The sequence below is a fragment of the Cuculus canorus genome, chromosome 3, assembly GCF_017976375.1.
Source record: "Cuculus canorus isolate bCucCan1 chromosome 3, bCucCan1.pri, whole genome shotgun sequence".
Taxonomy (NCBI): domain Eukaryota; kingdom Metazoa; phylum Chordata; class Aves; order Cuculiformes; family Cuculidae; genus Cuculus; species Cuculus canorus.
The window spans coordinates 87,925,322-87,952,371 of NC_071403.1; the positions used below are offsets into that span (position 1 = coordinate 87,925,322).

Here is a 27,050-nt window from a genome sequence, read left to right on the forward strand (position 1 = left end):
CTAGTCTGAATCTGTCCCTCTCCAATTTGTAGCCATTCCCCTTGCCCTACACTCCATGCCTCTGTAAAAAAAAAAAAAACTCCCCAGCTTTCTTGTAGCCCCTTCAGGTACCAGAAGGTCAATATAAGTCCCCTCAAGCTTTCTCTTCTCCAGGATGAACAAGCCCAGCTCTCTCAGCCTGTCTTTGTATGGGAGGTGCTCCAGCCCTCTGATCATCCTTATAGCCCTCCTCTGGACCTCTTCCAACAGCTCCATATCCTCCTTATGTTGAGGATTCCAAACCTTGATGCAATACTCCAAGTGGGGTCTCACAAGAGAGGAATAGAGGGGCAGAATCCCCTCCCTTGACCTGCTGGTCACACTTCTTTTGATGCAGCCAAGTAAGGACTTAATGCTTAAGTAAGAACTTTTAGCAAGGTTGCAGTCAGAAAGAATGTGACTGTATCTAATTAAGCCAGATAACAGGGACTAGGACCAGATGCAACCTTGAAGAGGAGCCCAATGAGTCTAAGAGCACGCACAAGAAAGGGAGTTGAAAAGTTCAACTGTGAGGGAGACCTACAGCCTTCATCCAGAGACCCTGAAGAAGCGGGGAGAAGGCATGTGCCAAGGGAGGAAAATTATGTAAATAAATTCCAGGAACTGATATAATAGGACATACCTGTTCTAGGAAAATAATAAATATGTAATGTGTTTGCCACAATCTGTATGAATACGTATATTTAACCAGTGTAAAAATCATAATTGCACACCCACTAGGAGGATCATTCCCTCGTGTGCCCAGCATTGCATAATAAAGGACACCTGCTTAATAATCAAATTGACACTGATTATTGAGTTTTGCTTTTCAGCAACGCGAAGAGAGAAATGAGGGTTCTGAATGCTCCTAAGTGGATTAATAACCTCAAGAACAAATGAAAAATGGCTCTTGCCTTGCTTGTTGACACAAGACAGAAACAAAGTGATACAAGAATAGTTACTATTACAAAAAGTGGAATAGTATTGGTTTAAAAGTAGACTTAAGTCATCTAAGTAATTGTGTTCTTTGAAAGTCAGACAGAATGCCCCTCCAATAGCATGTTTTCTTTAAAACGGTGTTTTTCCAGACACTGATCATCCTTTGGAGATAGTAACGCCTTGTGTGCAGTGTGATCTGTGCTGAACAGATGTGTCTTCTTCTGTAATCACCTCTGTTTGGACCCTTTCCCCACCTCTAGGGCAAGGTCAGGTAGAGCTGGCCTGAAAGAGCAAGAGTTCTGACTGTTGTGAAGTTCATAATAACATTATAATTAATCCTTGGAAAGTAAAATAAGATGCATATTTTCCGGGAAAATCTATCCATATGCACATAGGTGGGAAATATATTCTGTAACCAGCTCTTGTCTCACTGCACACGAGTGATGGAGATCATGCTCTCATGTTGCCCAGGCCTGATAAGGGGTGCTTGCTTTCTAAACTCCAGAACAAGTCTTAGAGAGTTTGATTTTCCAGCATTTCTGGTATCAAAAGCATTAAGAACACAAAATTCCTAAACTGCAAGAAATGCTGCTGCTCTGAAATAACGTATCTAGATAGGAAATGGTTTTTAAAAACTTGTTAACATTCCCCCAGTAGTTTTACAAACTTGGACCTTCATTATAATTCATGTTTCAAAACCAGGAGAACAGTTCGGAGGGAGAACCAACACCAACGAAAAAGCTTTCTGATCCATTTTTTTTATCTAGTTTGGAAAGTCCAAGGGTCACAATTCTCTTTCTGGGAAAAAAAAAAAATTTTGGTAAGCATCTCAAACAAACATGCCTACACCACTAGGCACAATTGTACAGGCAGAGTAAAACAGTTTGATTTTATTATACATTGTCTTTCACAACACTGTTACAAAAAATACTTATTAAACGGATATATCGGCTTAATACTGATATGGTAAACCAATACATCTGTTTAATACATCACCATTGCACAATGGGTTGCTTTTAATAAAAAAAATAGTGCCTGGAAAATGCTTTACGCTTTTAGTTTATACTGCTTGTGTTATCCCTTTTTTAACATACAAAAATCAGACAAAAATACCTAAACCTCTCACTTTTGCAAAGAGTGAATATCGATACTCAGGGCAGTTCCTAAAACAGGGTAGGTAGACCCATTCCTAAAGACAAACTGCTTTGAACAGCAGGCGTCACTGCTGTTTTTTCAAGATAGCCATGTATCAAGCCTTGAACCCGAGACAGAATAATCTCATTGGAGCTGCTGCCACTGTTCTGGGCATATGGTGGGTCAATAGTTAATACACCCGCCACGCATAGTGTTCTTCCAGACTTCCCCTTCTTCCGTTACAGGGATGTGGTTTTGTTTCTAGCCAAGTTTCAAGTCATTTTTTCTCTTTCCAAGTTCCTCAGGGCTGTAGGCTTTGCTTTTCAGGTGCAAATATGCAAGAAAGCCGTTGCTTTCATTTCATCGTCCCCTTCTTTCCAGTATTTTGACCTCCTGGACAGCATGGCCCAAGACAACGATATGGAAACTTCTTCATCTCCAAGAATGTTTGCAAGGACAACACTGCCAATGAAGAAGGATGAAGAGTCACTGTACTAACTGAAGACTGAGAAATACAGGCCAACGTTCTTGGAGATGAGTGTTCATTAGCATCAGTGAAATCAGGTACTGAGACAATACTGAGTAACCAGCATTCCTTCTGAAAAGCATACTGTTGTACCCTTGAAATACTGAAATACAGGGCTTTGAGGGCAATTCTGGCTTGAATTTGAAACTACTCTAGATACTATCAAGCACAACGTACTTTCAAAAGCAAAGTGCATGTTAAAATCAGGGCCGGGAATTAAATGTGTTGCAGCATTCCCACCCATGCTTAAGAACTTAAGTCTCCAACATTCAAAAACCAATGATACATTCATGCATTCAGCATTTTGAATGCTGAAGGCAATGCCAGCAGTTAATAACATCAGAACCTTTTCACAACAAATTATTAATTATTGGTAATTACTAAAAGAATACACTTTTCTGAGTGTTTCTAGTTTCTTAACTGAAAACTAAAGCTTGAGTATTACAATAGGAACACATCACAGCAGGTTCAGGCTCATGTTGTAGCAGCCTGGTCTTTTCACAAGGGCACTCACAACCCAGAAGTTATAAAACACAATTAGGAAGGCAGCTTGTTATGTTTCTAGGATCTCTCCCTCAAATATCAATGAAGAGGATCAGAAACTATTTCCTTCCTCTTGTGGAAAGAAAAATTCCAGAATTTGATGCCAGCACTTTGCTCATCTACTGTTCCCACCACCAGTGGAAGTAATGACATTTTGGGAAATGTGCAATGAAATATGCCTTGATTTTAGCCTGGGCCATCCTCACAATCACTTACAGCTGCACACATCTTTCCTACCAACATAACAAGCAACTCCAAGAGAAGATTAGATTATTGGAGCTACTCCAGAACTTAAGCAACAACCAATTACTCTGAAACACATAAGAAGTTGGGTGTTTTAGTTTCTAGATCCATCTCGTGCTCATGTAGGACAAGCTCACAGACAAAGGGTATGAAAAAGCTCTAGCAGCAAGGAGCCAAATTTCTACCTATTCTGATGCTTTCTACCTTTCAAACCTTGTTTTCAAGTTACTCACTTGAGATACCAGAGAGCTGTGATACCACTTTCTGTCCAATGCCCTTGCTGATTTTCCCTGCTCCCCCTCCAAAGCAGCCACATTGATGTGAGAACTCTGGACAGAGAATAAGGATTTCAACACCTACAGCATTAAAAACACTTCTGTTCTTTGTGGAGCACGGCTTGGCATATTATTAAAAGCAGTCCTCAACATGTGGATATCATTTCAGATAAGTACTAACCTCAGGTCCACAATAAAGTCAGCATGAATACACTGCCCAAACTTATGGGTCCTTTGAATGAGACAGGTGAATTTAGGTGAACTGGCCTCATCGACTACAATATTGCTTTCTCTTAGACCTTGCCAGTTAAAAAAACAGGGGACACAGCCCCATCACACACCACTTGCTCCAAATACATTCACTTCAGTCTTGTTATCTTTTCTAGTCCTGAAAAATTTGTTTTCTCTCAGCTTTACAGAAACAAAAGCTTTGGTACTTACCTCGCAGAAACTGGATCAACTGTTAAGATCCATCCTTCATATTCGTGTTTCTCAATTGCAGCAACTTTCACCATTTTGTTCACATAGGTTTCCCAGTCTAGGGGGCTTTTCTTCTGCCAGTCATTCATATTTCCTACGTGCAGAACCTAGGAAACAGACAGCAATTAGCAGAAGCAACGAATCCTCTTGCTTTGCCTTTAATATCAGGACTGAGTTTGCCTCCAGGTAAAGGTCTTCCATTCCTCCTCAGCACGATTTGCTTTCTGTTTTAAAAGCAAACGCTGGCACAAGTGGTTTGCAGACAGCTGCAGTTCTGTCACTTCTCACCCCGTTCACCTCTTTTAAAGGTACAGCGAAGCCTCAAAAATCCCTCTTCTGCTAAAGGAACGCCTCCCCGTCGCATCGCACGCCCCGGGACCCCCCCGTCCCGCGCAGCGAGGACAAAAGGAACGAGCTTTCTGCCTCTCGCTGAGGGCGAGACCGAGCCGGGATCCAATCCCCGCCGCTTCCTGCCCAGCGCCCGCCCCCGCCCCCGCCCCCGCCCGGCTTCGAGCGCGGGGCTCCCGCTGCCTGGGCAGGGTGCGCTTCGGAGATCAAGGTTTCATAAGCATGGGCGTGCGCATACGTTCGTTCCATAGGCAGGCTCGCGTTTTTGGAGGGCAGCCCCAGACCCTGCTGAGCCAACCTGCTCACGTGTAATCACAGCCAGAGCCTCTCCCGTGGGCACAAATAGGTACAGATGCACACACGCTGTGTGTATCTGCTCCTTAAAAATGTGGTGAGAAGTCATTGATAAGTTCTGCTGCACCGGGTTTGTATGGTTAATTATCTTGTCATATAAATCTATCTTGTATCAAGAGATAATATGCAGACAATCTTCAGACATGGATGAATAACCTGAAAGAATAAACATTCTCTTGCCAGAATTTATTGATATGCTTAATTGTCTTGTAAGATGTAGTTGTCTTGAGTCAAGAGATAACCCGAAGGGAGTCTCCAGACACGGCTGGAGAACCTAAAAAAATACACAATCTTTGGGGACTTACACAGTTCTTTGTCTAAAACCAGCATATATACCCACTGCTTTTGTAAGATGGGATGCCTTTATAGAAGGGCATCCTATTCACTGAATTGTAAAATAAAAATATTATTGCCTTTGCTTCAAAGACTTTGTCCTTTTCAATATTTTACCAGTGAATAAGTGTTTCTCAGAAAAACATTTTTTCCTCCCTGGCTCTGAGTTGTCTTTCCAAGATTTTCTGTGTAGACATGAAGGGGGAAAACTTCGATTCCCCTATGAAAGCTGCTCTATGTGAACTCTAATAAAAAGCTTCCTATGGAGGAAGCAATCAAGCTGACATCATTTCTGCCATACGAATGAAAGCAAGCATGCGATGGCTTTGTGAGAGTAACAGAAAAAATATCAACCTACGAAATGAGTGATTTTGCAAGTGTGAGGAGGCCATTTCCTGTTATCAATGATGTTTCAGCTTCCACAGTGCTGTGCTGGTTATTTACGAACAGCATATGCCACTGTATTCAGTTACTATTTTCTTTCAGAGTTTTAGTTTGTTTATTGGAAAGCAGGGATTACAAAATCTATTTTTTTTTCCACTCTAAGAGCAAGCAACACAATGTGAACTCGTTCTGTTTGAAATAAAGGTGGTAGAAGGAATGAATGCAGTTTGGTTTTATATATTTAGATGTGTAAAATGTTTTAGTCGTTTACAATCTGAAAAGCTTCCTAAAGGTTCCCCCTCTGAATCAGACTGGAGGGTGGTTTCTTCTGAGCAAAATACTCCAAACACCTTTGTTTTTAATTCTCACTGGTCTCAGTTCCTACCAATTCCCCCCAATAGTTGCCAGTGCAGCCCAGAGGTATTTGTTTCCATCTTTTTACCTCAGCCACATTTCTTGAGCAGGCATTCCAAAGTCTGCACCCGTTACAGGTTAAGCAATGGTGGCCCATCCACCAGTCACAGCCAGCCAGATGTCATGCTTCCGTGACAATGTCACGATAGTCATAGTCATCACAAGAATTCCACACTGAGGACGATAATTGAAACCCCAGCAACCTATTCCTCTGAGACTACTGGGCTTGCCCATTGTAGCCTGTGGGCGAGGCATTCAGCAGAGATGGTAATTGCAATTAGTCTCATGGTCAAAATAGGATGTGGTTGGTACACAGTGACGGGATGGTACATAGTCAAGCTGAAGCGGGGGAAAGAATCCTGCAAAGAGCTGATTGGAGGAATAAGTCATTATATTAAGGGTATTGATTAGCTTAAGCGATAGATCTTGGCCAGCTTGCCTTTAGAAAGAATATGATCGTAACAGTTTAGCTTGTTGAAAACTCACTAGTTGAAACAAGCAACAAATCAAGTATCGTGTATCTTAAAGAAATCCATTTGTGACTGGTACTGCAAGACCACTGAAGCAGTGCTGGCTAAAAGAAAGTAAAAAAGGACAGTTCTGCAGCAGAAACACAGAACAGACCTGAATTAACCGAGAGGAGGTGGTGATGGAGGAGATGAGATGAAGCAAAACTGTGATGCACATACAAGAGTGGGTGATAAACTATGAGTGCTCGGAGAGATTAATATGTAATGTGTTTCCCGGAATCTATATGAATTGGTATGTTTAACCAGCACAAAAGTCACATACCCAGCCCCTGTAGTTACACACATTAGGTGAAATCATCTCCCGGTGCTACACGATAAAGGAACACCTGCTTAATATCCAAACTGGGATCGATGGTGGAATTCGGCTTTTCATGGCTCAGGGCTAACCCGCGGGGTGTCAGGCTCGTATTCCCGTTGGCGCGGCATTCCACCAGGAACTCGGCTCAAGGAGCCCGTTCGAGGGGCCCCGACAGGCACAGGTCAGCTCGGCGGCACTGTGGAGAGGCGAAGCCTAGCGGCGACCACGACGGAGGACGCCCCTGCAGACACTGCCGGCCGCCCGGCCGCCCGGCCGCCCCGGAATCCCTGGAGCCGCCGGCGCGGAGCACGCGGCCCTTGCGCGCCCCAGGCGACCGCGCTCAGCCCCGCCCTTCCCCGTCGCCGCGGCAACTGGCGCGCGCCCCGCCCAGCTCGCGCGCTTGCGCGGGGGACAAGCGGGCGGGGCGGGCGGCGCGCGCGCGGAGGGACGGCTGGGGGAGCCGTCGGAATGTCGCGTTACGGCCGCTACGGGGGCGGTGAGTGCACGCGGCGGCGCGGGGCCGAGGCGCGGCGCGGGGGCGATCGCTGCGGCGCAGCTCGGGCGGGGCGGCCGGCTCGGAGGCGGGAGGGGCAGGGAAAGGGAGGCGAGGCGGCCGCCGGTGGCGTTGCCGCCGCCGCCATTTTGCGTCAGCGCGGGGAGGGGGTGCGCCGGCGCGCGGGGCGTTGAGGCGGGGGGCCGCGCGCACAAGATGGCGGGGGCGGAGGGGTCTCTCGCGCTGAGATGGCGTCTCCGCCCGCAGAGACCAAGGTGTACGTGGGGAACCTGGGCACGGGCGCCGGCAAGGGCGAGCTAGAAAGAGCCTTCAGCTACTACGGGCCTCTGAGGACCGTGTGGATCGCCAGGAACCCGCCGGGCTTCGCCTTCGTGGAGTTCGAAGACCCGAGGGACGCGGAGGATGCAGTCCGTGGGCTGGATGGGAAGTAGGTGTTCGTTCCCAGTGCTCGTGGGAACTGCCGCGGGCTTTGGCAGTAGGGAGAGAGTCGGGGCTCTCCGCGGTTCTCCTCCTGCTCCTAACTCTGCTGTAGAGGCTGGCGATTAACTTAGCGCCCATATTGCAGGGTGATTTGTGGCTCCAGGGTGAGAGTGGAAGTGTCGACGGGAATGCCCCGTCGCTCCCGCTACGACAGGCCTCCTGCGCGGCGCCCCTTCGACCCCAACGACAGGTGCTACGAGTGTGGTGAGAAGGGCCACTATGCTTACGATTGTCACCGCTACAGCCGCCGCAGGAGGAGCAGGTACGTGGGGGGCCGGAGTAGCTGCGTTGCTTCACCGGTCTGCTTTTGTGTGGCTTTGTTAGCAAAGAACAGAATGTTGTGTCGGTTTTCTTTAAACTTAAACGCTAGAATAAATGTATAGGTGTATATTATAGTTTGTTGCTATTTCTATCAAATGTTACTATCTTAATAATCAACCTGGTCAAAACCTTTCAGGTTTCTTCGTTTGAGTCAGTCGCCTTGATTCAGAATGTCACGAGCCTTAAGATTTCATGCTGAGGCGCCTTGCAAATCCGACACTTAAGATCCTCCTAGACCTTGAGGTGATCAGCATAAGAGGCCAGATCCCCTCGAGCCATCTACACGTAGCTTCACCTTATTCTTTAAGGGCAGAAAATTTGAGACGGTGATCGCCGTAACAGTAAATTTGGCTTTCAATTGGGGCCCCCCTCCGGTTTAGAAAGAGGAACACGAGATTGACCACATTCCCACCTAGAAAAATCTTCTGGCGTCAATCAAGCCTCACCCTGGCTCATTGGGCTGTCAGTTTGATCGTCGTTAGATTGAAGAGAACACCTAGATGCAGCGATCGACTATAGATACTTCTAGATCGTCTAGATCTGCTAGACCTTGGGCCAAAGAGGGTCGACCTGCAAACTTGCAAGGTTTATTTTAAATACGCATTACAGTGTTTTCTATTCTAATGTAATTCTGCAATGTAATTGAGCTTTTAACGTTTTCCTAGGTAGTAAAATTGCTCAAGACAAGTAGGCCCAGAGATTTTTCCAACTGACAGATGCTAGTTCTTTAGTTATCTGAAATCAGTTTTGGCTTCAGCAGGGCCTCACATGCCACGATTGCTGTAGCTGTTTCCTGATACCTGTTTTCTCTAACCTAAAACCAGGTCCCGGTCTAGATCCCGTTCAAGGTCCCGAGGAAGAAGGTATTCTCGGTCACGCAGTCGGAGTCGCGGTAGGAGGTGTGCTTAAGTTTCCTTTGTTCATATTTGCTTGTTTTGCTCAAGAAAAGCTAACTCTTGTACATCTCTGACTTTTTCGCAGGTCCAGATCAGCTTCCTATCGTAGGTCCCGGTCAGTTTCTCCTCGTAGGTCTAGGTCTGTGTCTCCCCGCCGGTCCCGATCGGGTTCCTTGAAGAGATCAAGGTGATTAGTAGTAATTTTTAACAGCTTGTGTGCTTTGGTTTTGTTGCTGTTTTTCATTTTAGTTAAAGGATTCAAAAAGTAATTGGATAGCAGACTTGGAAAGGTGTTGACCTCTAGAAATCAGACTTTAGCACACTTTAAAAGGTTTCTGGTAATCATGGTTAAAATTATAGGCAAGGTAATACAATTAGTTTTTAGCTTTTACAGAGCTGCATATCCTGTGGTGAAATTTGATGTCTGAAACACCTAATGATCACGTAGGTTTTAAGTTCAACATGTAGACCTTAATCTAAGTAGTGCTGTAATTGTCGTCTGTTCTGGCTGGTGGACTTCTTTGGTTTTGTTTTAATTTGTCCTTGTTTTTTATTTAGGTCTAGATCAAGGTCCAGATCTAGATCCAGATCTGTTACATGGCCCCGAAGCAGGTAAGATTCTTCTTTGTGACTGTAGATACTTAGTAACCAAGTGGCTTAAAAGTCTGTATACACTTCCTAACAGCTGATAACATTTTTAGAAAAAGCCGTTTTCTTTCCACTAACATAGCTTTAAAAAGCAGTGCAGGAAAGTGTTCTTTCTGTTTTCATTGTATTACATATTACGGATATCCAGGTCTTGATAGTCATCATAAGTACTGTTTTGATCAGGTTGCATTAAGTGTTAACATAGCTTAATTCTAAATTTGTTTGCTGAAGAGTTGTTTTTGTTTTTTTATTTTGCTTTTTCTTTATGTAGCACAAACAAGATTGTGGATACTTCCTGTTATTTGTCGGAGAAATCAGGATGCCCTTCTAGTAGTGTGCCAAAGCAATTATGTATGTAGGCAGGCAAGTCCTGAAGTGTTAGGCCTGTTTCCAGCTCTTTTGAATAACAAAGTGTCCGTTTGCAGGAGAGGAATTAAATTTAAGATAAACACCTGTCAGAATTATTTTGTACCAACAAGCGCATGATGAGTGATGGTCTGTAAAGAAACACGGCATGTCATTCGTTCTTTGTAGTTGTGGTTCGATCCTTCCATAGAAAGTTAATGCACTTGTGCTTTGTGCTGCCTTGTCCAGGCAGAGTGGCTCACGTGGGTTGATTGATTGTCCTCGGTGGGCTGTCATAGGAGAGCAACAGTAAATTGGTAAAACAGTTCTGCTTGGAAGGAGATGGCACTGCTCTTGCCTCGGCCTATTTCCAGTCCTACTGTTCTGATTTGAATAAAGGGAAGCATTAGCTGAAGAGAGTAAGTAGAAAAGCCTACAACTGAAGATGGGACATTTGGTGCTAAAAGGTAGTGGTGATGTTTTCTGAGCGTAGAACAGCAAGCAATGACAGGATTTTTTTAGGGAATGGAGAAATGAAGATGAGAAGATGGCTTAGTTAAGAGCAGACAGTCCAGAAGCTTGTGAAAAGAGAAGGGAAGTTCCCTGAGGCGGTAGAGCAATGCCTTTCTCTTATCCAGGTACGCATTATCTACCTGTTATGTTGAATCTTAATACCAGTTGTTCCAATGTGACTTAATCACAGCTCGTCACTGTTAGTGGTGTACAGAAAACAGTTGCAGTCAACAGGCTCTTGAAGAGGAAAAATATACCTTGATTTTACCAGCATTGGGTTTTTTGTTTTTTATTTTTTTTAGTAACAGGATGGTTTTCTGCAGTGTAAGAGATGCTTTTAGTGACATTTCTACACTCTGTTATGACACCTTACATTTTAAGTAGAGATTAGGTGACTGAGGCAGAGGAAATTACAGGTGTACAAGTACAGAGAAGTGGCAAAATGCTGTTGCTTCGCTTTACTGAAGTCAGTTAAACTTCCATGGGGCAGTTGGAAGATGTTTTCCTTACAGAAGAATCAAAGGAATACATAGCACCCAGAGAAAGGCTCCTGATTCATAAGAAAGACAGATTGAATAAGCATTACATTATGTTTGCTGACTTGACAGCATCAAACCGTACATTTGAAAGTTGTGGAAAGCCTTGGATGTGGAAAGTAGAACACTTCCTTTGGGAACCTAAAAATTTAAGTTATTGTTTTAGGCAGTACTAGCATTCTTACGGTGCAGCAGTCTTGCCTAAAAGACTGAGGGTTTTGGCAGTCTTTCCACAAGGGTTAAGTTGAGGCAGATTTAAAAAACTGTTTAGAGTAAGTGCATGTGTAAGGTAATATGCACTAAGGAGAAGGCATTTGTAGGAGCATGCTGTCTGCAGCCAGTTTCGACTGTGGTGGTTGGTAGGTGTCACTCAAGGCTAATAAAACTTGCAAGTTCAGAGCATGGCTTTTTATTCCTTTGTGAAAATAGCAGTCAGGAGTTGGGTTTTTCAGGTATCCTGCCATCGGCATCAGCCAACACCAGCTATCAGCCAGGGACCAAAGCACAGAGGAACATGTGCGGCATCCATTTAAAGAGCCTGCTTAAGAGGAGAAGCCCTGGAAATGTGCAGGATTCTCTATTCAGCCTGACGGTTCTTAAGCATTTAGTGTGAGTCTTGCTGTCTCAAATGTGGAAACATGCACACCGCCTGCTTCCCTGCTGAGCATGGTTTTTTCTGCTTGCAGGTCTAGGTCTCACGGCAGATCAAAATCTGGCTCGCCAGCCAAGAGGTAAGCATACGCAGAGAAAGTCTGTAGTGCTATCTAGAATTCAGTATTGGGGTTGTGCGATTAACAGAGCACGATCCTTCAGAAAAAAATCCCCCAAACATTAGCCCAGCTAATCTGCTAGCAATATGACTGAGATGAAAAAATTTCCTCCGCAGCTATTTGCAGTATGTCATTATGCATGTATTTGTTTTTCTTAACTCTGTAGTTTCCAACATAGTACTGATTTTTGTGTGTCTTTATACTAAGTTCTGTTAATTTTTTCTGTACTGAAGACAGTTGCTTAAAATTAATCTCCATGCTAAATAAATTGAGAATCCCTGTCAGATTAGAAGTCGATTTGAAAATTTTGCTGTTCTAAAGAGGTCCTGGCTAGATTCCCATGATAATTCCATTGCTGCTTAAGGTGCTTTTTTTTTTTTTTTTTTAATATAAAAGTTACATTTGACCTTTAAACTGCATTGATGATATTCTGTTTTGGCAGTCGGTCAAAGTCCCGGTCACCATCTCCAAAGAGAAGGTATGTTGATCTCCTTATTAGTAATGTAGACTTGGTAGAGCTGGCATTTTAGTATCTGCAGTGATCTCTGCTGAGGAGTTTGCTCCTTGTAGGAAAATCCCGGAAAGGTATTTTGTTGAGATCTCTGATGGAAATGATGTGATTATGGATTTATATATGACAGTATATATGGAGTAATAATTCCTCAGGGTACTGGTTACCTTGCAGTGTTACATCTTCCCTTTGTCTGCTCCTGTGTTCCTTTCAGTTCATGAACAGTGTTATTTCAGAGACTTCCTACTGGTAAGCTTAAAGCACAGAATAAATGTGGGAATCAGCTTTGAGTCTCATTAAAAGCTACAGTGAGATTGGGAAAGATAGAGTGGGTAACCTTGACATAACAGTCAGGAATGAAAGAGCAAGCAAGTTTTTCTGCTGTTACTCAGATTATTATTTTGTGCCCAATAAATTGGTAAATAATTGCCTGTGTGTATATGCATATATGTGTAGTGACAGAATCAGCAGTATTCTTTTCCCTAGTTTGAATTCTTTGCTAGTTCATTTTTGCAACTTCAGTGTTGAAGATCTGCGGGAAAGGAATACATCCTGGGGAGAATGCCTATAAATCTGCCAGGATGTGTCCCTTGCCTTGGTGATCTTTTTGCCCTGCAAATTGTTCCTTGTTTATTTTTTCATCCTTTTAGGATTTAGGTTTGCTTCCTTTAAAAACGTGGCTATATGTAATCTAACCTCACAATCACAAGGAGCGTGAATAAGTGCTCATAAATGCTGAGTGATCACCATAACAGGTTTTGACAGGCTGCTGTATCAGAACAGCGAAGAAGTATCGCACCCCTGTGAAAGCTCCTATTAGTAGTACACTCTAGATGACTTCACAAGTCGTGTTTGAATTGTATGATAAAAATAGCAGTAGAGAAATGCAAAAATATGAAAGTTAAAAAAGCATTATCACTAACATTAAATCATCAACCCATTAACTTTGTCAGTAGTGATAGGTTATTTTATTAAAAAAACAGTGCTTATAGGGTGCTGGAGTAGTCCAGTATCATCTTGTTGCTTTTTCCTGTATTTGTGAATCAAAAATGACTTTTGGAATGCTAACCGTCACTCTTTTCCTTTCAGTCGTTCACCATCAGGAAGCCCTCAAAGAAGTGTGAGTCCTGAAAGAGTGGATTAAAGTTAAGAAGTTAATCTTTTAGGAAGAAAGTTATTTTGCTTACATTATTATAAGGGATTTTGTGGTGTCTTTGTAAATGTAAGAATGTAGATAGAAGAGTATATCAACTAAAATTTGGCATGATCTGGGTCTTCTGAGTTAGTCACAACAATAGACTAGCACAGGTCTCTTTTTATGGTATGAATTAACTTCCTGTGATATGAAAATGTGGGACTTTTTTATTGGCACATTGAAATAAAATGTGTATTTTTAACTAAAACTTCTCTGTAGTAACCCTGCTGCTTTTGTTAACTTTTGGGTAATTTTAGCTGTGTGCAATGTAATTTGGGTGAAAAATGTCTAAAATGGGAATGACTAATATCATTGTCTTCTCAAACCAGTCACTTTTCACATTTGAGTGGTCTTTGATGAAAGGATCAGTTTCTGCTTTCTTGGGAACAGAATTTAAAATCTGTCTGTCTCTGCTGATGGCTAAAAATTTGCATATATCTTTTTTATTCCATTATGATATTTAGCATGCATTCATTTTTTTCCCCTGACTTGATCATTCTGCAAGGCGTGCTCTGGTGCTTGATTAGTTGTGATACCAGATGCCCAAAAATTTGAAGATGAGTTTTATTCAAAACGCATCTTTTTAATGAATAACATCTGCAGAACCTCTGCATGTAAGAAAAACCACTTGATGATTGCTACTTTGGATTTTTGCATTTTATAGTTCTTTAGGCCATTAACATAAAGAAAACTTCTTAAAACGTCTCAAGGTGTGTTTTCCTTTTTTGACAGAAGATGGAAGGTCTTCTGACCTACTTTCTGAGAGACATTAGGAAAATGTGTTTGAGAGGCCAGAGGAGGCTGTTATTAATCTTCCTGCAGCTCGCTCAGACTTTCCATCTTAAAATAAAATTCTCACAGCAGACCTCAGGAATTGCAGCCTCTTTCACAGAAATTGATATGATACTAAAGTGGCTCAGATCCTGAAAAACGTTTTGTTGAAATAAGCTGATTTCTTACAGCAAATTCATGCCTGCACAATTAATGATTTGTGCATAGGTATGCCAGAATGTGTTTGTCCTCATTCTGTTGTCAAGGATTGCATGATAGACACTTCATTGACCCAGATCACAGCAGAATACTGGAAGCAATGTTAGACTTTGAACAAACAGGGGTAGACTGAAAGGGGAAAAAGCAAGCGTTTTTGTTGGGTTTTTTTACTGCAATGGGATCCCTAGGAGAAATAAAGGCTGGTTTTGGCAGCTGACAAGCACTACACTGGAAAGTAAACCCTATTTGGCCTTTTTATGAAATGTGTTGTGGCGGTTTGATGTGCAAACCACAGCAGAAATGAAACGGAAAAAAAATTACAAGATTAACTTCAGTCACACCTTGGGTCACCCATGATTTTTCAAAAAAACAGGTTTCCCAATAACAAATGGCTCTGTGGAGTTCTGTGTATGAGTCCAGAGTCTGAACAACCTGCTGTGCTGCAGCGCTGTCTGGCCTTGACGCCTGCTCTGGACTGTTGTGCTAGTGTCTGGTGGGATGCTCTGGGGGGCTCAGCAACCGGGCTCCTGTTCAGTCTGCAGGGTGCAATGGTCCCTCTCTTGGCAACACTGAAATTTCAGCATTGCCACAGCGGGAGAGCTGGAGGTGGCACAAATGTTGCCCTGTGGTGATTCGGCGGCAATGCCCAAAGCCTATTAGCTGTGTTTGCAATGTTTATTGGTTGTGTGTTGCCTGCCCAGTTCATAGTGTACCCGGTGAGAGGGATGCGTATGTCACTGCTCTGGAATTTAATCAGCTTCTTTCTCTTCTAGACTCTGAAGGCAAACCTACTTTACAGACTTGCACACTAACACAACAGCTGTGCTGGTACCTGTTTTTCAGTATCTACCTAAAGATGCTGTGGCAGAGGGAGTGATGGAGCCTGGGTTTCCACAGAGGAAACTGAGGTTCTACACCCAGGCTTAGCAGTGAGAAAATGAGCAAGGGGGCAGGAGTGTGCCAGTGGCTGCGGACAGCTGGCATTTATAAGGTGCAGTGAGGGAGCAGTGACAAATCTGGTGTCCCTGTTTCTGTGTTGATATGGTGACCAAAATTGAGGCTGGATGTACGGTCTCCCTTGGACTCAGGTGTTATCCTTAGAGCAGGCTACCCAGTGCCCAGCTCTTGCCTGAGTTTGGTAAGATTGCACCAAAAATTCCACACACCAGTTGTGAGTTCTTGGAAAAAATGCCTGGAGGGGGTGTATCTGTGTGATGGCTGCTCTGTGTCCCTGGGTCTTGTGCATCTGGCTGGGGTGTGCGCAGCCCAGAGGGGGGCAAGGGGATGCACACCCGAGAGCTCCAGTGTGGTGGGCAAACTCGTCACAGGGGCAATGGTGCTTCCGGCCTTGGTTTGCCAGTCTAGGCTTTACCAGGCTGGGATCAGCTGGCCTTTGTTCTCCAAATGATACCAGCCCTTCCACAGTATGAACTGTAGCCACGTCAAATGTGGCCACTGTACACATCTGTTCATTCAGAGCGTCACAGGAGAGCAGCAGGGCGCTCATTTTGGACTTTGCTTCAGTAGCCAAGGCGTAGCATGGAAGATGCTCTTATGCAGCTATCACTGCTGGCTTTGAAAGGAGGGCTAAGCCAGAGGTTCCAGGGTGGCGGGTGGCGATAAGCCCAGTGCAGCATCCTCCACAAAAATACTCTGTGACTGCTGTGTACCCGTGCTATTGTCATGCTGCTGCCAGAGCCAGTGGCTGCAGCCCGGAGGGCTGCCCTGTGGCCCAGCACAGGAAGAGCAGGGCACCTTTCCATGAGCTGACACTAAGCTCTGAGGCTGGTCAGTGGCAGGAAGAAGAGCAGTCAGCACTGCTGGGAGCACTTTGCTGGGAATGTGTGATGTTGTAATGATCAACTGCAACTTCATCAGCCTTCTCACATGCTCCACATGAATATTACCAGATATTTTCCTGCGTAGCGTGAGCTGTGACATGCTGTGTCCCGAAACAAGGGATTTTCAGTGCATTTTTACTGAGAAACAAACCCTAATGCCGAAGGTGAGGCTGGACAGTGGGTGAGAGCTTTGCGCCGACCGGATAGCAGTGGAGGTGGTGGCAGGAATTAAAGTCAGCAAAAGCCATGGGTGAAAGCCTCAGAAGAAAAAAGCTCCCAAATGGGATGCATTACCCAGGGTAGTTTGAAAGCAGTGCGTGGCAGCTGGCAGGATTTCTGTCTAACCTGCCAGAGGTACTTACCCCTCTCCGTGCTAGGAGTCAGCTTCCTCTAAGACGCGTTGAACAAGAGCCAAGTGGTGTGATTGTATTCCTCACCTGGCCGAAGCAGGGCATTGGGAAAGTGGGGCTAGGGAGAGGCAGCAGAACATCAGCGATTGCGAGCGCACACCATGGGACCAGAAAGGGTCATGAGGGCATGGTTGCATCCCCTTGGCCTCCCTGGGGCAGCACCCCACAGTTACCCCAGGCTTTTCCAGCAGCAGTGTTTAACTGCCCCTTATTTACCAGCTGTCTGAGTGAGCAAGTCCTCCTCTTGCTGAAGTCAGGCCCTGTGGGGATGATGCAGCAAGACCCCACTGGGGTCTTCTGGTGTAGACCCCACACTCCTGGAAAGGTGGGCTGCATCCCTGCTGTGCCGGGTGACCCTTGCCTAATGCCACATGATGTTGTGACCTGTGTTTTCTTCAGTTCTGGCATCTACAAAGAATCTCCTCACCAAATGAACTCTATTCATAAATTTAATGCCCCAGAGACATGGGTGGTGGTGGTCATAAAGTCTCCCGTCAGAGGCCCTGAGCAGCTCACAGGATGGGAAGAGAGTTTACCTTGTTGATGGCATCGGGCCAGTTCTGGGTTTCCAGACAGAAAGCTGAGTGCTTGGGGTACACAGCAGCATCTTTGCCCTTCAGGGAGCCATCCAGATTGTTGCCAGTGTAAAACTGGATGCCAGGCTGAGTGGTGTGAACCTCCATGGTCCTGCCAGTGGGTGGGTGGTGAGCCCTGGGGAGATGCCAGTGGAGGATGCCAAGGGGCTGGCCCAATGGGTACCCCGAGGGTGGGGGACCCACCACGATTCCAGCCTACCTGGCCACAGGGCATCGAGTCTGCACCTCCTGCAGGCAGAAGTTGTGGTCAAAGCCATCCAGGTGAAACTTCTGTAAGTGCTTCCCCAGCTCCACAGGCTGCCGGAGATCAAAGCTGGTGCCCTGCACAGCAGCCACCTCCCCTGGACAAGGAGAACATATATGAACCCAAAACTTATTAGTTATTAGTATTTACATATATGTAAGAATTTTATATATATATATATATACACACACACACATACTGTCTGTCTCTCTAAAGTAAATAAATCCTCCCAGATCTCTGAAAAAGCATCCATGATGCAGCCATGAAGGTGGCCCACCTGCTGGAGTGGTGAATATGGGCTGTACGCTTGGACCAGTCCACTCCTGCCTCAGGTCATTGTTTCAGGAAAAAAAAAGATTTAAGTCCATTGAGCCAACAAGTATTTTTTTTAAGGCCTGATGTGGGGATGCAGCAGCCTGTGATCAAGCTCTTGCAGTGAGAACAACCTCACGACATACTAAACACAGCGCAAAACGCAGCCATCCCAACCCAAAGGCAAGAGGTTTTGCTTGGGGAAGGTGAGAGAGGAAGGGCAGGGGAGGGGATTTTTCCCTTAAGTCACATTTTACTACCCTCGTGTAAAGGTTTCTAAGGGTCAGCAGACAGCTGCCAGTGCTGAGGATGGTGGAGCACAGGCATCATAGCTCCTCTGCTGGCCCAGTGCACTGGGCTCTGCTCACTGCAGTCATGCACCAGCACATCTGCAGCTCCGCACAGATTCTGCCCTGCAAACCTTGAGAAACAGACATCTCCACCTAACAAACAGCACATTTCTCTGGCTTTTGATCCTATCTAAAAGGAACACATTTACTGAATTCAGCTGTGGGGCAGAAAAGCACCTTGAAAAAAAGTTTTAATTTAGGTGCTTAATGTAAAACACAGCAGCCACTGACACAAGGGTTCTGTGTTTAATAGTCGCACAAATCTCAACATCACCCCAAGGCTAAGACTGTACACAGTCTTATCAGCTTCAAAGGCTATGTTTACCCAAAACATCAAGAGGGAACTGCTAAAGGCAGGGGCAGCAAGCTGGCCGTAATTAAGACGTGAGATACCTCCATGGTGAAAGCAGTGGGGAGAAGCAGGACTCTTCTCTGCTTGAGCCCAGGCACAGCACAGTGACCCAAGCAAAAGCTGCCAGGACTGGGAGACCTGCTTCTCCCAGGGCCAGCTAATGTGTGCTGGTGCAGTGGTTTTCGTTCATGAACTCAGATGTAACTCTGTTTTTAGCAGACACATGAACCAAAAAGGTTTCGTGACTTCTTTTTGGTTGCTTTTCAAAGACTCTCTTCCTCTCTCACTTGAAGTGAGAAGATCCACTCAGCAAAGCAGCCCTGCCTCTTCCAGCCAGCTCAGAAAGCCTACACTTACCAGAAACTGCCCCAAGAGACCATGCAGCCCTCAGGCATATATTCCACCCCACATGTGGTATCTCTTCTGTTGATGCTAGCTGCACACAGGAGCACAGCCTTCCTGGCATATGTGCCCTAGACTGGCTGCATCTATTTCAGATTTTTCAAAAATTAAATTGAACACAGCTTTTTTAAAAAGAATAATACTTTTTAAAATTAAAACCAATAAAACTTGGTGTCAGATTCACTTTGCAGTTAGATAAACTCCAACTGCAACTCAGCAGAGTCACTTAAGCTAAGTGAGAAGTGTGTGTTGGAGGAGAGTGGCAGGAGAGTTGGAGTCGAGCCGCACAAAGCAAGGTCCTTGTCAAGCAGTGGGACCATTGTTGAGCACCTACAAGAAAGCTGGGGACAGACTGTTCACAAAGGCTTGTAGTGATAGGACCAGGGGCAATGGGTATAAACTGGAGAGGGGCAGATTTAGACTACACATAAGGAAGAATTTCTTCACCATGAGAGTGGTGAGACACTGGCACAGGTTGCCCAGGGAAGCTGTGGCTGCCCCAGCCCTGAAGGTGTTCAAGACCTTTTTTTCTCCTTTTTACTCACTAAATTAAGACCAAATGGAAGAGGCTGCCCACTTGCTTCCCTGTGCTGAGGCTGGAGGCAGCAGCAATACCACCTTTGTTTAATTAACCTGCTTAGCATACAAGACATGCTGTTCTCCTTAACTGACTTTCCTCTTTTAGCCAGGCATGGCTTTAAAGACAGGAAAGAAAAGTGCTGAGTTTTGTGTCTTCAGCCTCCCAGCCAGTAGCACCAGCTCCCCCATTCCAATGAGGGGACTGATGGCTCAGCTCTTGCAGGGGAGGATGATGCTGGGCTCCCAAGCACCAGAGATTCCAGCAGCTCTAATGGCGAGCACTAGGCCTAGGAGCTGCCCTCCAGATCAGGGAGTCTGATCATGTTCTCACATGCATTTATCACCAGCAGCCCTGTACCTGGAGCATGCTGCTTGCATCTCCTACATTTTACTGAGACTTAAGAAACAAATTCTCCAGCTTTCGGTGGACTTTGAGCATGGTCTGATCTTACAGAAACAAGATCTGTGGAATTAACACCTTAATATCATGTGGAAAATCCCAGCAGAGAAGTATGATTAAGTCAAACACTGCTGAAGGATGCAAAGCAGGCAAATCCCAGGCCAAGCCCAGCTCCCAAAGTCTCGGGCTGGTGTTGGAGCGTGTTAGCAGCACCTGGCTCTGCCCACTCTGCTTCAGTGCCATGGGACTACGCTCACTAGTGAGAGCCCTGCTGCGCCGGGGGTCCCTTGAGTTCTGGTGTCCCCCTCCTTGCTGAGCAGTGCTGTTCCAAACACCCACAAACACTCATCTGGGAAACGATCTCCACCACGTGTCACAGCGTCACACCACGCACCAGTAGGGATCTTGGTGTCATCCACAGGCAGGTAGGAATCTGCTTCAATAGAAATCTCGTGGTCGTAGATATCCTGTGAGCCCTGCAGGAGGATGGGAAATACTGGAATTCCTGCTGCAGCCCTTCTGCCATTTGGGCAGCCCTAAGCCCACCCAGGAAATGACTGTCCACCTTCGTCGTACAGCTGATCAGGTAGAGCCTGGGGACCTCCTGGCCATCATCCCGCCTTGACCATGGACACAGGATTGGAAGAACCATCACAGGCAAAACACTGCATGGGACCTGGGAGCTGTAGGTCCCACAGGGCCGAGGCTTATCAACCTGAACTTGTAGCTCACCAGCCACCACCACCCTACAGATCGACTAGCCAGAACATGCTGGCTGCTGAGCGCAGTGTTGTGCAGAAGGGGAAGGAAGCAAGTATGGAGAAGTGCAACCCATACTTTGGGCTTATCTGCATTGCTGGAAATTGCACTCTGCTTCCTCCCCTGCAGCCTCAGTGATGCTGGCAGTGGACCTGCTCAGCTGGAAAGGGAGCAGGATCAAAGCTGAGCCTGCACATCACTGTCTAATCCAAGTAGCAATTTCCTGCCCAAAGGTCTCCTTTTCCTCTGGGAACATACCTGAGCTGCATGCTGCAGATGTTGGTATTACTGCACTAGGAAGTGCAAAGGGAGAGTTGAACTAGCAGCTGCAGAACCTTTTCCAGGGCAGCAGTCTAAGCAGGCCTCCTGCAAGGAGCAGTTGGGTTCACTCTCACTAGCACTTTCAAGGGTCTTTGTCTCATGTCCAGGTGTGACTGCACTGTCCCATCATATTTCTCTGCCCTAGCAATGTTTTATTTCCCAGATACTTTTCCTCCAAGCCCAGTTATAAACAGGGTGAGACTAAAATGCAGCTGCAATGTAGTGCCCATCTATTAGGCAGGATGCTAGGCTGGTGTGTGGGAGCTCTCCACCCGGTTACTGCCCCACTTTGCAACCTTGGCCTGCTCACAGCCCCTTTCTGTGATGTTTCTCCTCCCCATTTTGACCTGATTTGTGTGCTGTGCTGACTCTGACCTCAGCTGCACCATCCATGCAAGGGTTCAGTGCATTTTCTCAGAAGTGCCATCAGAAGACAGCTAAGAAATGCCAGTCCATCCCCAGAGCATGTCAGTTCTGCCCCTCCTCTGTACTCTTCCTAAGAGACCAGGAAAGACTGGAACTCCCCAGTTACACACAGAAGGAGTTAATAGGAGAGTTAATACTCATGATGGGATGTCTCTGTTCATGATACTAGGATAATGCATCCTCAGTTGAGGACTATGTTATTTAGTCCTGTCTCAGACCATATGCTGCATGCAGCCCGTGGTGTGTCCCCAGAAGCACGCTGTGTCTCCAAGACCAGCATGTTGGTCCCAATGATCCAATGGGAAGCCCATGGACCACCCAATGGATCCCCCGGCTTTCTCCCCCTGCACAGTGCCCCTCCACAAGCTTCATCTCCCCATGCTTACCTGCCCTGCAAGGTTGAAGTATGCGTGGTTTGTCAGGCTGATAGGTGTTGTCTTGCTGGTCTGTGCGCGATAGTTGATGGTCAGCTCCCCACCGCAGAGTGTGTAGGTAACCCAGACTTTCAGGTCACCAGGATAGCCTTCCTCACCATCGGGGCTGAGTCGGAAGAAACAGACACCATTTGGGAGGACCTGGGGGCTCCAGAGAACCTACAAGGAGCATGCCATTGGTGGGACAGTCATAGGAAACACGGTGCCCTTTGCTTCTGCCCTAGGCGGGGCTGAACCCCGGGACAACAGACAATAGGTCAGGGACAATAATCAAGGAATATGCACTCAGACAAAGATTTTTTTCAATCATCTTTCCTGCTCTTACTCCTCAAAGGAGGTGGGGAAGCCCCAATAATATTTTTCTCTCTATCAAGGACTAAGAAACAATGTCCTCTTGTTGAAAAAGAAAAAGGAAAGTGGACAAAAAAACCACAAGCTCCAGCCTGCTCTTGGCCAGCCAAGTCCAGCTGCAGGGAACAAGCTTTCCAATGTGCATCCAAAGAAATGAGGCAGTTTGTTCTAATGGAGGTTTGTCCTAGCCTGTGTTACTCCATGTTCACAACTTTGACTTTCACCCTGCAGCTGGACTACTTCACTCTCCTATGGATCTCCTGGTGTGCAATGTCATCTCAATAAGGTGATGCCCTTCCCTCAGCTAACTGGGCACTGGCTTCTGGGACAACGTAAATACACAATGAGAGCTCCTGCTTAGGGGTTCGAGTTGGATTAAATAGTCCCAAATAGATTCCCAGATACATCCACACGTCAGGGCTGATCCAAAGAAATGGGACCTCTCCTTTTCTTGCCTTTGCCAGCGATCACAGCTCTGCTTGGAGCCAAACCTGCTAGTGAGGAAAGCAAGTCAGCATGCTGTAGTTTTAGCTGCCTACACAGCCTGTTTGACCCTGGCCATGGACCTGATGCTAAGCAGATGATTCAGCCCCTTGCAGGACAGATGTGCAGTGAGAGGCAAGGTGCCTAGTCTCCAGATCTTTGCATCTACCTGTGGAATAGTTACTATAATATCTAACCAAAGAGGGCAGATCTAGGGGATAAGGCCAGGTAACCCTTTGGAGATGACCCCTTTCATGTCTAGTGCAGAGATTCCAAACTCGGGGCACTTGTCAAATGTCCTATTTCCCAGCACAGGAACTGATGGTGCCAGATGTGATAACCAGGCTGCACCGAGTGTAGTTCAACTGCAGCTCCCACTGCTGTGGGACTCTTATATGTGAGTTTCTATTTAAGTTCTTCAAAGAAAAAGCTGTTGAGACCAGTAAGCATACAGGTATCACTATTTTTTAAGCGAAGAAGGTTATTTTCTAAAGTCCCCCTGCAGCATGGTCAGATGTTGCAGCCACATAAGTGTGGCAACAAGCTTCCTTGTCATGAGACCACATGCTGACTGACCACAACACTGAGGTGTGCAAGATCAGGAAGAAACAAGAAGATGGCCAAAAGAGTCACAGACAAGAGCCATCATGTCTTGTTTTTGTTAGGGCTCAGCATAGAACTCTGCACAGTGATTGTTGCCTGACTGGAAGGGTCCAGAGCAGGCACCTGAGGGTGCCCTGTGGGCCAGAGGCACAAATCCCTGGCTGGGAGGTGTCACTGCCTTGTCCCCACCAAGCTGGTGGGAAGAGCCAGGAGAAAAGACCACATCCCCTGTCTGCAAGACAGCCTGGAAGGCACCAGTGCAAAGGAGTGCATGTTCTCAGTTTCAGCCTACAGTGTGTCAGGGGATATACAGAAACTTCAAACCAAATTGTCTGCGTGGGGTATAAAACAGCTAAGTCACCCCATTACTCTCTTCTTTCAAAGACTGTTGAGGAGTGTTTTGATCCTGACCTGATGTCAGCTCACACTGCGCTGACCAGAAGTGAACTTTTTTCCCAGACACTCTGACTTTTGCCCCATCTGCCCAGATGTCCTTGCAGAAAACAAAACATTAACCCAGGAAAGCAGCTGCACCAGCAGCACATGAATTCCTCCAGGGAAATGGCTGGATGAGCTACTTGCTGGTTACAAATACATTTGATCTGACAAAGCCCAAGGCTTCAGGAAAGCAGAGACTTCTGAGCCTGCTAAGCATTCAGCAGGGTTATCAGCAAGACTCTGCTGCTCTTACCACTTGTAGCACACAGATGGTATCTGGACTCCAGCAGCAGCTCTTAGCAGAAGTTAGAAAGAGGTGAGTGCCCTGGGGCCAGGGAAAGGTTATTTTATCTCAGGAGGTCACAGGGAAGGGTTGGGGAGGGATCACAGTGATGCTGGGACATTTTGCAGGCCTGATCTAGTCACCCATTGCTGTGAATCAGAGCAAGAGCCAAGACTTCGCTGTCACTAGGATGAAAACGGCACCAAAGGTAGTAGTGTAATAACTGCACTGAACCCGCAGCACCACCCTGTTCTCCCTGTGCTGTCGAAAGCAAGGATTCAGTTTCTTCAGACCTCTGACTCTGGGAGGGGCTATGAGCAGGTAACAGCCTTGAAACGGCAGGCACAAGTGGGTCTGGGTGGATCGCTGTTCCCCAGGAAACTTTCTTTGGTCTCTGGGACAACTACAGCATCCACTCTGGGGTGGTGTGACCAGTGCCTTAGGAGCCTCCACCATGTATGATGCTGGGTCCTCACCACTGTGTTCCAACCCAGGCTCTCCAGGAACAGCACCTCAGCTGTGGACCAGCCTGTCAGAACTGGGCTCAAGAGGCCTCAGGGCTGCAGGAATGTAGAGGAAGCACAGCAATGCTCTGCGTGGCATACAAGGATAACACGAGTGGGCAATGCTAGGCCACCCAGGCACAGACAAGCCCACCCAGCAGCTCAGTGTCCCACTTTTGCCCATTCCTGCACTTACAGCAGTTTGTGGCAGCTAGTTCAATTTAAGAATTACCAGAAGACTCTACAGGGCTGGGAGTGAATACATCATATCCTCCTGCCGCAGCCCCACAGGCTGTGTACCAGAGGACATCGGGGCCCACCAGACTGATTTTCACCTTGTCAAATCCCCTGGCTCCTCCATGCAGGCTGTTGGGCCCATTGTTGAGGAACAGTTGATGCTCCTTCCCATCCACGGTAAACCTCCCCTTTGCAATCCTGTTGGCAACACGCCCCACAACAGCGCCAAAGAAGGGATGCTTCCTTGTGTAACCTGGCCGGAAAAAGAGCGCATGGTTAAATGGAAGGACTGAGAGAGGATGGGTGGTCTCCAAGTATGCTTAGGAGCTCAGAAGTGCTTCTCTCTGCCTCCCCCAGTACTAAACAGGTGACTGCAGTCCCAGTGTTTCATAGGACACACAGCTTGCTATCCACGTGTATCCTTGATTGAAAGAGCTTAACGGGATCTTGTCTTCTTTGCAGACTGCCTGTCAAAGTGTGACACAGAGCCACCCTGTTACAGGAGCACTGCAACCTGGAGCCACCAAGGTCCCTGTTTCCCACCAGAAGAAGTTGTATTTATTTGGGTCACGATTTGGACAGGACATTTAGAAGCAGATCATGTGCTTCACCAGTAAATTGGAAAATGCTGGTTAAATCGACTGATTGGTTATATTTAAAAAGAAGAAGAAAAAAAAAAAGAAACAGATCTAGACTCACCTTCCAAAGTGTCAAAGCCTAGGACAATATCTGAAAACTTGCCATCCCTGTCTTTCGTTTCCAGAGTGGTGATTATGCACCCTAAGGACAGGATCTCCACTTTCACACTGTCTGACTTTAACCTGAACTTTTCCACCACTGCTCCCCCTTCCTCCTGGGGCATCTGCCCGAACATCTCTCTCTCAACTTCTGTCATTGCTCTCCAATGCTCCTTGCTGGAGCCCTATCCCAGAAGGACGCTCAGGAGGAAGCGATGGCGGCCGGGAGCAGAGCAAACGCGGTTCCAAAGAACAGTCATAAAAATCACATGATTGCCCTCCAGAGCTGGGAGGAGTTATGCCGTTTATCCGCTGCTTCCTGCCACCCCGGCTCGGCTGGGTAGGCGGCCAGCGAGGAGCAGCATAGCTGTCAAGGGACGTCGCAGAGCGTGGAGAGGAGCTGTGGGCTTTCCCCTGAGGGCAGTGGCCCTATGGGTCCAGCTGACTAGAGGTAGTAGGGGAGAGAGGAAGGATGCTGAAAAGAGGGAGCAAGGCTGCATGTGCCAGTCTGCACATTCAGGCTTTCAGAGGACAGAGCATCACCACCAACAGCTCTTGTCCCCCACTTTCATTATACTGCCACAGCCGTTGGGGCTCCTGCAAATTATGACGTGACAAAATGCTGTTTTCTCCCTTTATGCTGTCCCAGCCCCTTTACCAGAGGGATAAGGCAGCCCTGGTGCCTGCTGACAGAGCTGTAAATCGGGCTCAGGGCGTTTGCTGGCCAGGTGTTATTCTGGAAGCGGTGTTCATGTAGCCTTGCTCTGGACCCATTTAAAAATCCTTGTCTTTGAAATACCAACCTCTATCTGTCTCAGGTCTTTGCAGGCAACATTTAAGTAATGTTTGTGTAAATTTTTGACATCTGGCAAGGCTCAAGTACAAGGTGAAAGAACTTCACTACTATTTGATATTGTTATATTTTTATGAAGGCCCATTTTCAGAATTTGTTCAAAGAACCAATTATTCCAAGAACTGCTATCAAAATCCCTCAACCAATCAATCGGTGGTTGCTTAATATTCTTTTCCAACACAGCAACCACCTTTAGACAATACAAACTACAGATTCCAAGCAGCCACAGAGTAAAACCTCCCACCTGGGGCTTAGCAGAGGTGATTTTGAAACCTGCACTTCTTTGTTAACAATGGCCTTGTATCTACTGTAACACAAATGGCTGTTTCCTTCCACACCTTCACAACTCATGCTCTCTATCTGAAAACAACATTGCAAGTAAACATGCTTTTTACTGCCCATCAATACCACCTTCCATTTGAAATGGGCCAGGGAGCAGCACACACCTGGTTTGGAGCAAGGAAGGCTCCTGGCAGGTGGAAGAGAGGGCAGTGGCACTTATAACCAATTCATTACATGTTTTCATGCACAAAGCGTTCCCAGAAATTCACTCCTCACCACACTTGCTCCCTCGACACCTCTCTCTTAACATGTGTCT

General features: G+C 46.3%; 3 protein-coding genes across 6 annotated transcripts; 1 reads left to right on the forward strand and 2 right to left on the reverse strand.

Annotated features, from left to right (window-relative positions):
• Nucleotides 1-731: 731 nt before the first annotated feature.
• Nucleotides 732-7,166, reverse strand: GEMIN6 (gem nuclear organelle associated protein 6). Its single transcript, XM_054062134.1, is given in 5 exon segments — nucleotides 732-2,315; nucleotides 2,317-2,510; nucleotides 2,513-2,553; nucleotides 4,120-4,265; nucleotides 6,784-7,166. Coding segments are annotated over 5 exon segments (612 nt in total). The 5' UTR covers nucleotides 6,820-7,166; the 3' UTR covers nucleotides 732-2,120.
• A 14-nt stretch (nucleotides 7,167-7,180) lies between these two features.
• Nucleotides 7,181-16,712, forward strand: SRSF7 (serine and arginine rich splicing factor 7). Its single transcript, XM_054062133.1, has 9 exons — nucleotides 7,181-7,315; nucleotides 7,580-7,760; nucleotides 7,899-8,075; nucleotides 8,959-9,033; nucleotides 9,116-9,217; nucleotides 9,589-9,642; nucleotides 11,759-11,803; nucleotides 12,285-12,320; nucleotides 13,443-16,712. Exons 1-9 carry the CDS (start codon nucleotides 7,288-7,290, stop codon nucleotides 13,495-13,497), a joined length of 753 nt encoding a protein of 250 aa, XP_053918108.1. The 5' UTR covers nucleotides 7,181-7,287; the 3' UTR covers nucleotides 13,498-16,712.
• GALM (galactose mutarotase) lies at nucleotides 12,372-25,877 on the reverse strand. 4 transcript variants are annotated; one of them, XM_054062131.1, is made up of 9 exons: nucleotides 25,562-25,877; nucleotides 24,961-25,115; nucleotides 21,917-22,123; nucleotides 20,419-20,500; nucleotides 17,585-17,726; nucleotides 17,326-17,476; nucleotides 17,006-17,197; nucleotides 16,742-16,847; nucleotides 12,372-13,480 (listed from the first exon to the last, which is right to left on the reverse strand). In XM_054062131.1, the coding sequence occupies exons 1-8, from the start codon at nucleotides 25,755-25,757 to the stop codon at nucleotides 16,770-16,772; spliced, it is 1,203 nt and encodes a 400-aa protein (XP_053918106.1). In that variant the 5' UTR covers nucleotides 25,758-25,877; the 3' UTR covers nucleotides 12,372-13,480; nucleotides 16,742-16,769. The 4 variants fall into 4 exon arrangements, with proteins under 4 accessions (XP_053918106.1, XP_053918105.1, XP_009554882.1 ...); XM_054062130.1 differs by having other exon boundaries at nucleotides 17,326-17,500; nucleotides 25,562-25,876; XM_009556587.2 differs by lacking the exon at nucleotides 17,006-17,197 and having other exon boundaries at nucleotides 17,326-17,500; nucleotides 25,562-25,874.
• Between the last annotated feature and the right edge of the window lie 1,173 nt (nucleotides 25,878-27,050).

Coding starts and splice junctions, on each gene's coding strand:
- SRSF7 (XM_054062133.1), top strand. CDS start 7,288: ATGTCGCGTTACGGCCGCTACGGGGGCG. Junction 9,034..9,115: donor AGTCGGAGTCGCGGTAGGAG/GTGTGCTTAAGT, acceptor ACTTTTTCGCAG/GTCCAGATCAGCTTCCTATC. Junction 9,643..11,758: donor GTTACATGGCCCCGAAGCAG/GTAAGATTCTTC, acceptor TTCTGCTTGCAG/GTCTAGGTCTCACGGCAGAT.
- GALM (XM_054062130.1), bottom strand. CDS start 25,757: ATGACAGAAGTTGAGAGAGAGATGTTCGGGCAGATGCCCCAGGAGGAA. Junction 20,501..21,916: donor ACTTCAACCTTGCAGGGCAG/GTAAGCATGGGG, acceptor ATCCTCCTGCAG/GGCTCACAGGATATCTACGA. Junction 16,848..17,005: donor CTTGCTCACTCAGACAGCTG/GTAAATAAGGGG, acceptor GCCTCTCCCTAG/CCCCACTTTCCCAATGCCCT.